At 31.0% G+C, this 18,377-nt stretch overlaps 1 protein-coding gene across 1 annotated transcript; it reads left to right on the top strand.

Moving 5' to 3' along the window:
• The first annotated feature begins 2,916 nt into the window (after positions 1-2,916).
• On the top strand, positions 2,917-15,944 carry ABCB15 (ABC transporter family protein). Its single transcript, XM_028204011.2, has 7 exons — positions 2,917-3,407; positions 3,525-3,579; positions 3,675-3,853; positions 4,074-4,531; positions 6,262-6,802; positions 10,916-11,815; positions 14,378-15,944. Exons 1-7 carry the CDS (start codon positions 3,189-3,191, stop codon positions 15,749-15,751), a joined length of 3,726 nt encoding a protein of 1,241 aa, XP_028059812.2. The 5' UTR covers positions 2,917-3,188; the 3' UTR covers positions 15,752-15,944.
• Positions 15,945-18,377: the final 2,433 nt, after the last annotated feature.

Below are 18,377 nucleotides of genomic sequence, written 5' to 3' on the forward strand. Positions count from 1 at the left end.
GTGTAGTTCATTAAGAAAAAAAATTAGTGTGATCAAATAACAATTATGCTAGGTATTATGAAAAATTTTAAGAAAATTTTTCATCTTTGAATTAATTTGTAATATTTTATTATATATTATACAATCACTCTTCAATTAGTTTCATGAAATTTGTTATAATATGCGTAGCATTACTCATCGAATAATCATAATTATATAATCTTTTAAAAAAAATGGATAGCAACAATCTTCATTTTTTTAAACAAATATAATAAATTTTTATCATTATATTTGTTAAATTAATTTAATTTTTTTTAAATACTATATTTAAAAATTTTAACAAATTAAATTATCGAAATAATACTGCCCAACAAAGAATTGAAGGTAAATCTCTTACTTCGATTATACAGTATGTTTGATTGGGTGGATTAGAGCATGGGATTGAGATTATTAATTCGTGGGCATAATTATCCTACGTTTGTTTTAACATTTTGGTTTAAGATTATTAATTCAATGGATAATTAATCCAACAAATTTGTAGGATTATTAGTAATGGAGTAGGGGTGAGATTATTAATCCAATAGATATTAATCCAATTGGATAGTGAATACCACACTAATTTAATAGGATTATTAATACTTCACTATTAGTCTTGTGAATCAAACATGACCGATAAGCATTAAATCTAATAAGATGTACTTGAAAATAGCGTAGTCCGGGGATGTGAAATTTTTAACAACAATAATAGAGAATTTTAATTTTAGAATTTTAAAGAGAGTTTTAATGATATGATAAGAAAATATATATATATATATATATAAACATTCATATCACATCACATCACATCACATGTAGATTTTACTCTTTATCACATCACTATAGTTCCAAAATTAGAGTTTTCAATCTTTATTCAATTTTTAAAAGGGACGACAAAATCAACGAGAAGTATTTTAAATAAAAAAACTTTGGATAAACAAAACAAAATAAAAATAGGGCGAATTACGTTAACAGTCTCTATAGGTTGGAGCTCATAGCACTTTGGTTATTGACTTTTTAATTGTGACATATTTGACCTTAAATTTTGAATATTGTTCCAAATAAGGACAATTGAAGATACCATTGTTTAATTTCGAAGGCAAAATCATCAATTTAATAAAATATAAACTAATTTGACAAAAATAAATGTCAAAAAAATATTTTTGAATTTTTTAAAATTATATCTACCCACCAATGATAAAATTATGTAAAATTAATAAATCTTTTACACATTTATTTATTTTACCAAATTAATTTTTATTATGTACTTGGATGATGATTATGTAATAGATGATTGTTGGGATGTTAATGTACAATCGATATTTAATATATAAAATGTTTTTAGTTTTAGATTTTTTGATTTAATGGATTAGTTTAATAATGATATCAAACTTGTTGTCAAATTTCCTTATTTAGAATAAAATTTAAAATTCATGATCAAATGTATCACAATTGAAAAGTTTTGGACTAAAGTGACACAAGTCCCAAACTATTGGGACCGTTAGTGTAACTCGCCCATAAAAATATTATGATCATCAGATTTAAATAATTTTCCTCATGAATGATGCACAGGAAGACCATTATAAAATGAATGGTTCAAATCATTGAAACAGAACTATCTACCTCCCAATTAATTCTCTTAAATTTCGATTTAAATTTGAATAAAGTACATTCATACATTATGATTTCAAAAATTTGAAGAAAATTTTATTTAATTTAAAAAAACTTGGAGGGTGATGGTCAAGTAGAGATGAGATTTTTTATTTTATTTTTTTTCAAATGACCATCAATACTATTGTATCTTCAATTTAATATTATTTTATTCTCAATTTTTAAAAAATTAATTCTTACTTAAAATATATATATATATATATATATCTAAAATTATTATTTTTATATCAATCCATAGAATTCACTGTCGTTCTGGTCCCCTTCAATCCCTGTATAGGTCAGTCAGCCACTAATTAATAAGGCATACATACGTTAAAAAAATTAATAAAATTATTTTTTAGATTTATAAAAAAAATTAATAAAATTATACATTACTTATTCTCCTCACATATCTTACATAATATATAAATTTTATGTTTTTTTAATACGTGTTTTAATTGGCACGTTATTAAAATTATTATTTTATTATTAAAGAAATTTTTATATTTGAAAAAGATATTTAAAAAAAAGTTTGGGACAATTAAAAAAAAAAACTTAAACTTTGAAACTTATAACAAAATAAATCCTACATTTTTAGTTTTGTGGATTTAAACATCAATTTTTTAATTTACTTTCAATTTAAACTATTCATCAATTTTTGTTTAGTAAAATTGATAGAAAAAATATATATATTTTAGTTATTAAATTTAATGTAAGTATACATAAAATATTTAAAATATTATTTTTTATTAAGTTTAATTATTAAAATACTATTTTTTTACTAATTTTATTTGATAAAAATAGAAAAATATTTAAATTAAAACAAATAAAAAAAATTAAAATGTAAGTTAATATTTAAAATTCAGAATTAAATTTGTTAAAAGGTGAAATTTTTATTTTTATTTTTTAATTTTCCAAAAAGTTTTGTTGGAAATTGATGAAACTGAAGTTGAGAGTGGTGGACCCCAAGTCCATAGCGTCGTCATTAATGACGACAACTGTGTAAAGAGTGGGTGTTTATTCAATACTTCTAAAATATAATCATATAGTGTTTCGTAAGGTTTTGATTGGTAAAAAAAAATATAAAGATTCACAATTTATGTTAGAAATAAAAGAACAAGATGAGATTAAATAATTAGTAATTAACTTAAAATAGTGATGTTTTAAGAGTATTGAATAATTTCTCGTAAAGGGTAAAATCAACCGTGATCCCCTCTCCTCAAACCACATGTATCGTACTTACCATAATATAATACAACCTGACACACGCTAGCACCTTAACTAAACTCACCATATGATGAACCCCTCCCCCTCTTCTCAACACTTCACCTCTATATATATAACCATCTTCATATTTACATTCTCTCATCAGTTGATAGTTAAATAACTGCTGCTTTTGGACCAAGCTACCCATCAACTCCTCTCACAATCTTACTCTATAGTATTTTCTCATCTCCATCTCAAGCGCGCGCGCGCACACACAGAGAACAACTATATAGTAGGTAAGAATTGAAAGATCAAAGATGGGAGAGGAAAGTATGGCGATTGAAAAGAAGAGAAACGGGTCTATTCGATCCATTTTCGTGCATGCAGACGGTTTTGATATGTTGTTGATGGCTTTTGGCATCCTCGGTGCCCTCGGGGATGGCTTTTCCATGCCCGTGGTATTGTTTATTACTAGCAAGATCATGAACAATATTGGTGGCACAGTTTCAGATTTCTTCACTCAAAACATCAGCAAGGTCTCTCTCTCTCTCTCTCTCTCTCTCTCTCTCTCTCTACATATAGACATCAATTGTGTATGTATGTATGTATTGTTATGTGAATTTAATTAATGTGTTTGGTCTCTTGGGTTACAGAATGCAGTGGTTTTGTGTTATGTGGCTTGTGGACAATGGGTCGCTTGTTTCCTTGGTGGGTTTTCCTACTAATTTTTTTTTTTTTTTACATGAAAAGTTCTCCTTTTTCTTTTTTCTTTTTTTCTTCTGACTTTGTGGGATATTTTTCAGAGGGATATTGTTGGACAAGAACAGCAGAGAGACAAGCTTCGAGAATGAGAACAAGATATTTGAAGGCAGTGCTAAGGCAAGATGTGGGTTACTTCGATTTGCATGTAACAAGCACCGCAGAGGTCATCACTAGCGTCTCTAACGATAGTCTTGTAATTCAAGATGCTATTAGTGAGAAGGTCAGTACTCTTTTTCCATCCTTTATTCAAGTTTCGTTGAGTTTTCAAAATCCGTTTTTGAATTTTTTTCAAAAAATTATCAACTAATTTTGATAAAAATAAACACCAAAAAAAGATTTTTTTTTTTTTTTTTTTACTTCATCGTGTTGTAAAGAAAAAGTCTGGAACAAAGGATTGTGTACAATGATATGATAGCTAATGGGTTTTGATTTCATAACAGGTCCCAGTGTTCTTGATGAATTTAGCAACATTCATAGGGTCCTACGTAGTGGCATTCGCGATGCTGTGGAGACTAGCAATTGTGGGATTTCCATTTGTGGTACTTCTTATAATACCTGGTTTGATTTACGGAAGATCATTGATGGGAATAGCAAGAAAGATGAGGGAAGAGTACAACAAGGCCGGTACGATTGCAGAGCAGGCAATCTCATCAATCAGGACCGTTTATTCTTTTGTGGGAGAGAACAAAACCACAGCTGAGTACTCTTCAGCTCTTCAATGGACTGTTAAGTTGGGGCTGAGGCAAGGCATGGCCAAAGGACTTGCCATTGGTAGCAATGGCATAGTGTTTGCAATATGGTCTTTCATGTCCTATTATGGTAGTAGAATGGTCATGTATCATGGTTCTCAAGGTGGGACCGTCTTCGCTGTTGGCGCCGCCATCGCCATCGGTGGATTGTAAGTCATCTCCCTCCTTTTATATTTCTTCGTCTCCCAAAAGGATATTACCAACAAGAAACAATTTTCACGTATTTTAAAATATTTTTTACTAATTATATATATATATATATATTATTTTAACTTTTTTTATATTCCAAAATTATTATGCCATATTTTGGTTTCTTTTGAGAAGTAGTCAAAAAAGTTAATTTTTTTGACTTTTTAATTTTTTTAATTCAAAAAAATCAATTTTTTTTTTATGAAAAATAACTCAATTTTTTGTTAAAAAAGTTATTAAAAAAATCAAAAAATAAAAAAAAAATAATTTTTTATCAACTTTTCAAAATGCTACTGTGTTGTTGAGTTGTCGGTTTTCCATAAGAAGCCTAATGTGCATCTTCATTTTCTAAAAAAATAAATAATAATAAAACAAACTGAAAACTGAAAACTTTCACAATCCACTTTATTTTTTTTTTGTCAACTTTACCTTGCCACCTAAAAGGATGAAAAAAAAAAAACAAAAAACACAAAACAAAACAAAAGGTTTTCTTTTCATTTTCATTTTCATTTTTTTTTTTTTTTTTTTTAATCTTGTTTTCTTTTGCTCTGTAAACCATATTGGGTATGGCTAATTTCATTGAGTTTTTTTTCCCCTCATTTATCAGCTCTATAATAAGTTGTAATAAATATAGGAAAGCAGTTTTTTTAAGTTTAAGTAATTATTATAAACCCCGTAAGGACAGCTCAGTTAGTTGAAAATAGGAGATCAGAAATTTAGAAATATATTCCTTTTTAAGTCTCAAGTTTGAATCTTAACGGGTCATTACGTCTTTATCTAATTAATCCATTCAAAATTTCGAAATTAATCGAGCTACGACGCTCCAAAATGGTGCTAGTCAGCACACTCGGTTATTAAAAGAAAAAATTATTATAAGACGAAGGTGGGTATAAAAAGTAAGCTGGACCCACCACTATGCCACAATTCCTGTTTTCGGCTTCTGTTTCCACTAATTTTGAAATTTTGTTTGGTTGTTGCTACACGAAATGTAATTTAACATTCAAAAACAAAATATAAAGATCATAAATACTATTATTCACAAAAATATTTTTTTTTTAAATTAAAATTAAACTTAAAAAAATTATTAAATAATCACAACACACATTAAGTAAATTGTTTCATGTCTCTCAACTATTTGATAAAGTCATATTTCATTCATAAAATTTTTCAATACATAATATTTAGTTGTAATTTTCCAGTATATAGATGCTCGGAATATACAATAATTATTTAATGCTTCTCTACGAAAATATTAAATGCTACAAACAGGTGTTTCCAAAACAACAATGCTACGTACCACGAAAAAATTTTCATAAAAATAATTATAAATGTTTTGTGACCCTTAAACTACACTTAGAATAAAGCACTACACACTAATCAAGGTAATCCAAGAATTATAAATTTTTCATGATCATTTTCATGAAATTTTTTTCATAATCCCTAACTTTTCCCTTTTCCAAAATGGAACCGCATGAATGTAACGCCTAATGTGATTTTGTGTTCATGTATGTGTGCGCCTTAATAGTGATGTCCAAAAAAAAAAAAAAAACATTTATACAAAACATTATTATACAGAATGATATATTTTTTAAAAAAATAATATCAATAATTATTATAATAATTTATAACTATATAGAAATTGTGTATAGAAATTTATTCTAATTATTTAATATTTCTTGACATGGATCAGATCACTCGGATCGGGATTATCTAACGTGAAGTACTTCTCGGACGCATCAGCAGCAGGAGATCGAATAATGGAAGTAATAAGAAGAGTACCCAAAATCGATTCCGACAACATGGAAGGCCAAACACTGCAAACCGTTTCAGGAGAAGTTGAATTCAAACACGTCGAATTCGCGTACCCATCGCGGCCCGAGTCGCCGATTTTCCGAGACTTCAACCTGGAGATTCCGGCGGGGAAGACGGTGGCGCTGGTGGGGGGGAGTGGGTCAGGAAAGTCGACGGTGATAGCACTGCTGCAGAGATTTTATGATCCAGTGGGGGGAGAGATATTGCTTGATGGAGTGGGCATAGAGAAGATGCAGTTGAAGTGGCTGAGGTCACAGATGGGGTTGGTGAGTCAAGAGCCAGCGCTGTTTGCGACCACGATTACGGAGAACATACTTTTCGGCAAGGAGGAGGCTGACATGGATGAAGTTATTGAGGCTGCGCAAGCTTCTAATGCTCATAATTTCATTTCTCAGTTGCCTCAGGGATATGATACTCAGGTTAGTCACTTATTCTTGTCCTCTACGGCGGTCTAAAGTACCGCCAAATTAGTCAAAATTACATTAAATCGTATTAATTTCTATCCTTCTATCGGTTAATTGCGATTTAGGTTCTATTTTTGAAATCGTTTCGATATAGTTAATGTATATTTTTAAATTATAGTAAAATATCAAAATAAAAATAAGTGTGAAAGATATTTAATATGTCAAATTTATTAAAAATTAGTAGTTATGTATATGAAAAATATTATGTAAAATTAATTTGTATTATATATATAAAAAATATTATACAAACTAGTGTTATATATTATGCAAAGGCTTGATAATTGATTAGAATATCCTTTAACCCGTCAATTCGCCCAAGACGCCTCACATCGTAATTTAACAATTTGTCAAGCTGCTAATCTGTCATTCAATTTATAATTTTACTTTCAAATCGTCTGAATTACACCGCGCCTCCCTCTAGCTATCTCACCTCACCATTCTTTAAATTTGATACTGTCACTCTTTTTTTTTTCAACACAGTTTTGAATATTCAAGTTTTTTATTTTTCATATTTTGTTTTATTAGTTTTTTTTTTTGATACACATCTAGATGTACTTTAAAAATAAAATATTTATAAAAAAAATTTACTAATAAATACAAAAAAAAATGAAAATATATTGAATTTTTGTATTTATTGATTTTTTAAAATTCATAAATTTTATAACTTTTAAATATATTTAGACTAAATAGATCTAAAAGATTGGTTAAAATATTAAAAAAATACTAATAATAAATATATATATATATATATAGATAGATATAGGTTGAAGACTCAAAAGTACTTTTAAAAATTGAAAATTCAATATTAATTACACAAATAATTATCACTAAAAAAACTAAAATACCCTTTTTAATGGGTATACAATTTTATAAGAGCAAAGTTGAATACATATAATTCGTACGCAAAAAATAATCAGAGTATTAAATGGATTGTCTAAAATCATTTAAATTTGAGTTTCACCGTATAAGAATTTCAACTTCACGTTATCTTTATAAATATGTTTCTGTGCAAGAATTATGTGCACATAATTTTATTTAATTTTATAATTACAAACACATGGCTACATGTGTAATTAGCACAACACTTAAAAAGTTATTGGTTGGTTCAACAGCAGTATCACGTGACGCTCAACATGTATTATAATTGGTGAATAGAGTGGAACCTATGATTTTGTGTTAGGTGATTAGAGAACGTGAGAGGACATAAAAATTTGTGATTGACTTGAAATATGATCACGTGATACTCCAAGACCAATCAATAATTTTTCTTGACAATCTAATGTCCTAACAATTACAAATTAATTATGGAAAATTTCACAAATCATACAATATGGATGAAAATGTAAGGCTCTTTTTTTATGTAGGTTGATTGATAGCAATGACAATTAGGTAGAAGTGGCCTTGTCAGAGATGTTCGATGTATCAAAATATTATACTATCATCCTCACAAGTCAGATTACTAAGGCTTGGTTTGCATCTTCAAAAAAAAAAAAAAAAAAATTTAAAAAGTTAAAAAGTTGTTATTTTATTTAAATCACATTATTCTATTTCACATTACTTGTCTATCAAATCACTTCAAACTCAACCCATATTTTATAAAAAATCAAAAAATACATTTATTTAAAACATTCTAAACTAACTATTTAAAAAGATTTATATACAGTTCACACTAGTTATTCTCATACAAATCCAGCAAGAAAATGTTCCGTGGCCCCCCATACTTGGAAAGTGGCCATCTCTTTCTTTATTTATTTTTTTTTTTTTTGGAAAGGGACAAGATTAGGCACAATTTCCCGAAACATCATAAAATTTCTTTATATGGATGCATTATTAAATAATAATACAGTACTTACTTAGATTTTAAGTTCCTTAATGTCAAAAAATTCTTAATTAATAAATCTTAAGATTGGGTACAGCCTTTCAACGGCAACATCATCTCTCTGCCTCCCACTACTATGGCTTATTTTGGCAACATAGTTTTTAGTCACTTTTTTTTATTAGTAGCAAAAGTCAAAAGTTGGTTTTTTTGGCTTTTTTTTCATTTGGGAAGTTGGTTTTTAGCCAACGGTGAAATTACAATTTTACTCCTCATGGGTCAAAATGTGTTACATAGATAAAGTTATAAATATTTTAAATAAATGGGGGTAGTTTGGTCATTTTATTATGATTTGACATCATAAACAAATATTAATCAAAAAAGTCAAAAGTCACTTTTTACCAACTTCCCAAATCATTTGTCTAAAAAAGTCAAAACTTAGTTAAAAGCCAAAAAATCACTTTTTACCATCTTCCCAAAACAATCCTAATACTACATCTCCAGATAATCACTTTTTGTACTTTATTTATTTAAATAAAAAAACAATTCAACATCATTAAATAATAATATAGTACTTACTTAGATTTTAAGTTCCTTAATGTCGAAAAATTCTTAATTAATAATTCTTAAGATTGGGTACAGCCTTTCAACGGCAACATCATCTCTCTGCCTGCCATTACTAACACTACATCTCCAGATAATCACTTTTTTTACTTTATTTATTTAAATAAATAAAAATTCAGCTAATCAGAACAATCTATTGGAGCCACAAGTATTCCCTTAGCAAAATATAAAATTAACATCCTAATAGTACATCCATTCAAGATTCTATACATTGGAGTTGACCAAAAATGTTTGGGAGTTTTAAAATAAGTGTTTTAAAGAAGTTCTAATTGTATGGACAGCGATGTGATATTTATGTTTTTTTTAACCCTGCCACATCAATATTCACATCAGTATTCAGTAGAGTTCTGTTTAGAACTCTATTATTAAAGCTATAAAGTGATGGAAACTTGTGTAACTTTTATTATTTTTGGAAAAGATATTGAAATAGTTAAAACCAAGCTCAATTATGATATGTGTAGATAATGTGTTTATTAGAGGTATATGATTGCTGGAGTTTTTTTTGTAGGAGAAATACAACTATGAGGTATGCATATTTATAACTATTGTTGAATTTTTGATGGTTTTCATGTCGTTAATTTCTCTTTTGTTAATATTTCCTTTATCTACTTTTTGCTTTCGTTTTGTGTAGTTATATTTTTAAAAGGAGAATTGAGAATTCTAAAATTGTATGATTTGTTTCTTTTCTTTTCTTTTCTTTTTTAAAGAACTTACCATATTGATTATTAGACTATTTAATGAAATTAAAAGAAAATAATAGTAAATTGGAAAGAACCAATAGAATAATTACAAATGTATTTTTTGTATTTAAAAAATAAAAAATCATAGAAAAATATTAGAGTTTTGAGACTCAAAGAGCTCACAACGTTTTTGCTTATATTATATAATTTGTATTTGTCAATTTATTATCTAATAAATTTCAAAAAAATTTAGCATATCAATATTTCAAAGTTTGAATGGAGATACTCTAACAAACTATTATATATTTCAAATAAGGGTAAATTACACTGACACCCTCCGAAGTTTATATTTATTACTGTTCCCCCCTCACATTTGAAAAATTACACTGATCTCCCTTGTTAATTTAATTTTATGTATAATGATCATTACGGTGAAAGGGGGAATTGTTATGAAACTTTAAACCTCAGGGAGGGAGATGTAATTTTCAAAAAGTGAGGGAAGGAACTACAATAAATATAAATCTCAGGGGTGTCAATATAATTTACCCTTCAAGTAGTTATTAGGGCTTAATCCTGAAAAAGACCTCAAGTGAAATAAAAAAAGATTTTTTTCACGATTGCCTCTTAAAATTTGAACCCATAATTTTGAGTTACACTATTTATTTATTTTTTCTAATTTAGTTACCAAAAAAGATTTCAAAATATCTTCATATTACGATTGGAATTACCATTAATGTTGTCTTAAGAGCTAAATAGTGAAAAATGATATATGTTATCGGATTAATTTTATTAATTTTTTCACTTCTTGCATACATTCACAACAAGTAATGGCATCGTTTGAAAAATTAACTATTTTAATTGATAAAGCATACATAATATTTACTGTTTAAATTGATGGGATAAAAAAGTGAATAATTTTACTAATTGCTATATATATATTTTTTACAGGTGGGTGAGAGGGGTGTCCAAATGTCTGGAGGCCAGAGGCAGAGAATCGCAATCGCAAGAGCCATAATCAAGGCACCACGCATTCTTCTCCTGGACGAAGCCACAAGCGCATTAGACTCCGAATCCGAACGAATCGTGCAAGAAGCACTCGACAAGGCCGCGGTTGGCCGCACCACCATCATCATCGCCCACCGCCTCTCCACCATCCGCAATGCCGACATCATCGCAGTTATCCAAAACGGTCAGGTAATGGAAACCGGCTCACACGACCAATTAATCCAAGATGAAAACGGCCTCTACACATCCCTAATTCAACTCCAACAAACCGAAAAATCAGACAGCAACAACATGACAGCATCAACATCTTCCAATTCAATTGCGAAATTCGACACGAACAACACGAGTAGTCGGAGACTGTCAATGGTGAGTCGATCTAGCTCTGCAAACTCAGCCGCAATGAGCCAGAGAGCTGAAACTAATGATAAAATCAAAGAAGAGCAAGTTTTTCGAGTACAGTCATTTCGGAGACTGTTAGCGATGAATCTGCCGGAATGGAAGCAAGCGATTATGGGGTGTTCCAGTGCGGTGTTGTTTGGTGCGGTTCAGCCAGTTTATGCCTTTGCAATGGGATCGATGATATCGGTGTATTTTTTGCCTGATCACAGTCAGATTGAGTCGAGGACGAGGGAATATGCGTTGTGTTTTCTTGGATTGGCGGTGTTTTCGCTAGTGATTAATATAACTCAGCATTATAATTTCGCTTACATGGGAGAGTACTTGACGAAGAGAATTAGAGAGAGGATGTTTTCGAAGATACTCACTTTTGAAGTTGGGTGGTTTGATCGGGATGAGAATTCTAGCGGTGCTATTTGCTCTAGCCTCGCCAAAGATGCTAATGTGGTATGTTTACTCTTCTACTATCTCAATTTTATTTATTTATTTATTTTTTTCCCATATACACATAATACAATACTGACAATATTATATTCTGTGCACGTTTCTCTTCAAAAATTTACTACAATCATTTGCACTTCATACACTAGGCTCTCCCTAGGTAAACATTTTTTTTTTTATATGATGGGGTGTCCGATGGCATACCTCGACGAAAATACATTAAGTTGATCATTGGAAATTAAGGAGTTGTTTGGTTTTTGAGTTGAGTTAAAAAATTACAAAAGGATAAAAAAGTAAAAAAATCGCAAAAAGTCAAAAAAGCAATCAAGAATACCAAACGAACAAAAAAGTCTCAAGTTAAAAAAGTTAAAAAAGTCAAAAAAAATAAAAAAACTAACTAAAAAAGTCATTGCCAAACGAAGGCTAATTTAGTTACAGTGAAATATAGGTAACGTAGAGAGTGAAGTTATTAAGCTCTATATATACTTTGTGATCAATGTAGGGGTGTAATTTTAGCCCGTGGGCCGCGGGCGACCTGAAGCCCGTCCGCAGCCCGAGGTGGGCCTGACTCGTTTAGGCCTGGGCCCAAGTCCAGCCTGAGACCTTGGGCCAGGGCCTGGGCCATCGTTTTGAAGCCCTGCCCATGGCCTGACTCATCGGCCCGGTCAAGGCTCGCCCAAAAGCCCGACCCGAGACCCTGCCCGCTCGGCCTACCTGAGGCTCAGTGTTATTTTTAATGGAAAATAATAAAATTTTGATGGAAAAAATTTAAAAAATTGTTTAGGTCCGCCCAAAACCCGAATATCCTTGAGCTTGGGCTTATTTTTTTGCCCGTGGGCCGGCTCGGCTAGGCCCGATTTTTGGCAGGAGCCCGCAAGACCCGACATAGGCCGGGTTGAGCCAAGCCAAAATTACACCCCTAGATCTATGTCACTGAATAAGCGATTCTTAAAAAAACTACTAACTAACAATCATGCTAAATATGTTACGTCTTATCAATATAGTACCTTTAATCTATCCCTAATGATGTGAAAGAGAGAGAATAGAGGAGGAAAAATGCTTGGAAAAATGCTTTAGAGCTCTAATTATTAAGTTCTAAAGCCAGTTCTAATAAGTTGGTAGTGGGCTCCACCCATTTTAATGTGATGTTTTGGTCTTGGTTTTTTTTTCCTTCTCCTTGCCATGTCATTAGTGCTTCATTAGAATATCAAAATTAGTGCTTTGAATCATTGCTGAAATGCTTGAGACACCAAATTTATCACCCTTAAAAATCACCCCTAATGATGTGTCTAATAAGTGTCAAATTTTTATTTGTTAAATATTCTATTACGTGGGGTCTAGTCTCAATATCATATCATTAAGAGTGATAAATTAGAAAGGCATAACATTGTTAAAAGAGAGAGGAGTGTGGGTTTCTCTCTTCATATGATTCATTCCATATCATTTGGAATGATCCATTTCATCTCATTAGAAATGAATTAGTAGTGTCAAATTAGTACTCTCAAACATTTTTCACCAGTAATGACATTCACAAAGAGTATTTGTTCTTGAGTGGTGCCACGACCCTATGAAACACCAAATAACTTGGCGAAGTGGTAGTTATATTATACACTGATTATTGTTAGTTTGATTGCCTCAGAGTTCTTTGGTTAAAATGATTAAACTATGATATATGTAGGTTGTTGAAGAACAATTAATTTTTTGTTAGTTAAAATGATTAACTATGATACATGTAGGTTGTTGAAGAATAAGAAAAAAAATTTATTATTTAAAATGATTAACTATGATATATGTACGTTATTAAAGAATTATCAGATAATTACACATCTATTTCTAGATCTAGGGTGATTGGCTAAGATTCTAACAACCCTTTTAAAATCTCGAGATTAAGGATAATGGTAATGTGTTTAAAAAATGAACCTACCTCTACAAAGAGGTTAGGTAAAGACTCCAATAATTATTCTAATGATCTTGCATGTAATTAAGGGTGCTAATCTCGTGCATTTATTAAAAGTGTAAAATTCGTATATATATTAATTAGACTCATTGTCAACTGTGACTTGAAAGCAACGTGTGACCTTTACTTTTATTCTGCACAACTTAAATGAAATGAAAAATACTTTTGTTAAGAGTGTGTTTTTTGTTAAGAATTTTGAAATTATTCTACGCATAGACCATTTTTTTTTTAAAAAAATGTACACTTATTTGTAAAATACACAAATGAACCTTTTCCATTCTGTTAAAAATAAAAAATTTGTTTGTTCCTAAAGGAACAATTAAAATCTCATAGAGAATTTTTTTAAAAATAAAAGAATTATGAAGAAATTTATATATATATATATTCTTTTTAAAGTTTCCTTTTAATCTTAAAACTAGAGGAACTAATTGGACCATACATGTAATTAACTTACTGACAGGCTTGGTCCAAATTCAACTCAGGACCAAACGATATAAAGGCCCAAAGTAACTAGGACCAAACAAGCCCAAGTGAGCCCGTTGGGACTTGAATTCCTTACATTTACTTTTAGCTAACTACTACTGGGTGTGTTGTTTTCACAATTTTTGCAGGTGAGATCTTTGGTGGGTGATAGAATGGCACTCGTTATCCAAACCTTCTCAGCAGTAACAATAGCTTGCACCATGGGCCTGATCATCGCATGGAGGCTCGCGGTTGTCATGATCGCTGTCCAACCCCTCATCATCGTCTGCTACTATTGCAAACGTGTCTTGCTCAAAAGCATGTCCAAAAAGGCTATCAAGGCCCAAAATGAAAGTAGCAAGCTTGCGGCCGAGGCTGTCTCCAACCTCAGAACCGTCACGGCCTTCTCCTCCCAAGCCCGAATCCTCCAAATGCTGGAAAATGCACAAGAAGGCCCACAACGAGAGAGTATCCGACAATCATGGTTCGCTGGTATCGGGCTTGGTACCTCCCAAAGCCTCATGTCATGCACTTGGGCCTTGGACTTCTGGTATGGTGGCAAACTCATATCTCAAGGCTACATTACTGCCAAAGCCCTCTTTGAGACCTTCATGATCTTAGTGAGCACGGGCCGGGTCATTGCAGATGCGGGTACCATGACTAACGACCTTGCAAAAGGGTCGGATGCGGTCGGATCAGTTTTTGCAGTACTGGACCGGTACACTGGAATTGAGCCCGATGACCCAGAAGGTCACCAACCTAACAAAATAACAGGCCATGTGGAGCTACGTGAGGTCCAATTCGCGTACCCGGCGAGGCCTGATGTGATGATCTTCAACGGCTTTTCAATCAACATTGAATCAGGGAAATCAACGGCGTTGGTAGGACAAAGTGGGTCCGGCAAGTCCACCATCATTGGATTGATTGAGCGATTCTACGACCCACTTGGCGGGGTAGTCAAAATCGACGGTCGTGACATAAGGACATTCCATCTGAGATCATTAAGGAAACATATAGCGCTTGTTAGCCAAGAACCAACTCTATTCGCTGGGACCATCCGCGAAAACATCACATACGGAGCGTCCGATAAGACAGATGAAACAGAGATCATCGAGGCCGCTAAGGCAGCCAACGCTCACGATTTCATCGCGGGACTGAAAGACGGGTACGACACATGGTGCGGGGACAGAGGATTGCAGCTCTCAGGGGGTCAGAAGCAGCGAGTTGCTATAGCTCGTGCTATACTGAAAAACCCAGCAATTCTATTGCTAGACGAGGCGACCAGTGCATTGGATAGCCAATCGGAGAAAGTGGTACAGGACGCACTTGAGAGAGTAATGGTGGGAAGGACTAGTGTGGTGGTGGCGCACAGGTTAAGTACCATACAGAATTGTGATACGATCGCCGTGTTGGACAAAGGGACGGTTGTGGAGAGAGGGACCCACTCTTCTTTGTTAGGGAAGGGGCCCAATGGAGCATACTACTCACTTGTTAGCCTTCAGAGAAGGCCCCATACAGTTTGAGTCATCAATCAACTAATAATAATAATGGGTGGGGATGATGATGATGATGATGATGATGATGGGGTTGGCTGCAAATTAGGCCTTTTTTTTTTTTGCCACCTCTCAAGATGATTGGGGTTGTTGAGAAGCTCTTTATCTTGAATTATTATTATTGTTATTATATGTATGAGCTTTGAATTTGCCTTTGTAGTAAGGATTTACTAGTCTATCACCGTGCATGGAATAATTATACATATTTATATTTATTTTAATTTTTTTTAATATATAAATTATGTTTTTTAAAATTTTTTATAAAAATAATTTAACAATCTTATCACTAATCATAGTGTATAGGAAAAATTAAAAAAACTACTGCAGTAACTATGCACGGGCTGTATCTATAATTATTTGTATGAGGGGATTTTAAATGCTAATCAGAGATTTTGACCAAATCAATAAATGCATATATGTGGATTGAAAAAAGTTAATAAATGCTGATAAGGGAATTTTGACCAAATCAATAAATGTTGAGATTTTTTTTTTTAAATAAAAAATTTAGAAAATTAAGATTGAGAGATTGGAGCTCCCACAAGGCTTGGGGTTTAGAAACCCCTTTTTTCTTAATATATTTACAATTATCTATATATGTGAATTGCGATTTTTAAATGTCTTTTTTTTTTTTTAAATGTCTTCTTTTTTTTCTTTTTTATATTATATTAAAGTTTAATATTTTGATAATAATTATATGTGTTGGACTTTTTAAGGAATTAAATATCTTTTTTTTTATTATATTATATTAAAGTTTAATATTTTGATAATAATCATATGTGTTAGACTTTTTAAGAAATTTTTTTTATGTTTATTCTTAATGCATTAAAATATTATTATGAGGGTAAGAGTTGGAGGTTGGGAGAATGGTGTATTATATATTAATTGTATATATAGCTAGAGTCAAATTTGCTTTACCAAGGGAGTAAAGCGGTTTTATGTTCTATTTTTCTAGAAGTCTACTAACTTCTTTTTTTTTTTTTTTTTTTCTTCAAAAAATATACAAAACGTAATGTTGGTAGAGTGTAGTGGGTCCATAGCATTTTCCAATATGCAATGCTACCAACTTTTTATTCTGTGTATTTTGTGGGAAGAAATATGAGTTTGTAGCATTTTTGTTTATTATTTTATCATCACTTACTATTGAGCGCATTCAATTTATGAATAAAAAGTAAGATTAGATTAAATAGTCTCAAGAAAATAATATAGAATTTGATTTAGACTTTCGATTTATAATAACTTGACATAACACTTTTATCGCAAAATTTTAAAAATGCCCCATTTTAAAATAAGTTATTATGGAATTAACTATCTTAAAGTAGCTTATAATGTCTAATATTTTTAAGTTGTGTGCACATACTAGGAACTGTTATTTTTTGTTTTTCTTATGGTAATTTGTCATTTTCAACATTGGTGATGATTTCAGAAAGGTGTAATGTGGACAAATGATTGGAACTATTAATTGGTAATCAATCCCAATTTGTCTGAGAAAAAGGTGGTAAAATGGTGACCATGGTGGTCTCATATTTGGTAAAAATAAGTTTTCAAATTTCACTATCATTGTTTTTTAATGGTGACAATGGTCTCATATTTGGTAAAAATAATTTAAAAAATTCATATCATTATCTCTCTTTTCATTACAAAAAAATTGTAATTTTTCAACATATCATCTCTTATGTATATAGATTTCTGTTAATGACCTATATCTATTTTTTAACATTCAACAATCTTACATCAAACAAAGGGGTCAATGTAAAAACGTGCCAACCATAGGTGAAAAAAGTATGTATTTCTCATCCTACCTAACATTATAAACTATATAAACAAACTATTTGTTTTGAAAAATGCTTGTGTATATACCTTTTATGAAACAAAGGAATCAATGTGAAAACTTGTCACAAGTAAAAAAGCATATTTTTTTTCATCCCACCGTACATGGTAAACTGTATAAAAACTATTTTATTAGTTTGTATTTATAATTAGTTATTAATGCATTACTAAAAGTTTTCAATACGACATCAATAAATGTGTAAATATTAAATTTTACTATAACATATAATTTCAAGATGCTCATAACTGATTCATACAATCGCAAATCGTTACATCTACTAAAAGCGATATCTATTTGTTTTACTCGCGAATCATAATTAATGTTGAGATTCTTGTTATTTCTATTTTTGTTGAAATTTGTTCTTATTGAATAGTTTTTACCTTTCTCATTGCGATCGTGATCATGATCATGACGGTAATCGTAATCCACACTAATTATTAGTTTACCAACCCCATGTTATTGGGATTAAGTTCCCCTTTTGTCTGAGTTTTTATTTCATTTCATGTTCTAATTACTCATTATTATTATTATTATTATTTACACTCACAAACAAACCTTCACCTAAAAATCAAATTGTAATGGAGCCATGAAGTTCTGGGCCCAATCTATACTTATGCGGACTTGAATGCAGTTATGGGCCTAAACTATGAGAAATGTTACCAAGCAAGCGAGCCCAGCGAGCAAAACAACCTCATACCTTAGACCAAGGCCATCCACCTAATTTTTAATTGAAGTTTATAGCCACCGCATAAAGTATTGATTAAATTA

The sequence above is a fragment of the Camellia sinensis genome, chromosome 1 (assembly GCF_055761805.1).
Source record: "Camellia sinensis isolate YWXY chromosome 1, ASM5576180v1, whole genome shotgun sequence".
In the NCBI taxonomy this organism is placed as follows: Eukaryota; Viridiplantae; Streptophyta; class Magnoliopsida; order Ericales; family Theaceae; genus Camellia; species Camellia sinensis.

Bases quoted from the DNA above. Each gene is read 5' to 3' on its own strand.
- ABCB15 (XM_028204011.2), top strand. From the start codon at position 3,189: ATGGGAGAGGAAAGTATGGCGATTGAAAAGAAGAGAAACGGGTCTATT. The intron at 3,854-4,073 runs GTCAGTACTCTT...ATTTCATAACAG, and splicing joins AAGATGCTATTAGTGAGAAG to GTCCCAGTGTTCTTGATGAA. The intron at 11,816-14,377 runs GTATGTTTACTC...CAATTTTTGCAG, and splicing joins TCGCCAAAGATGCTAATGTG to GTGAGATCTTTGGTGGGTGA.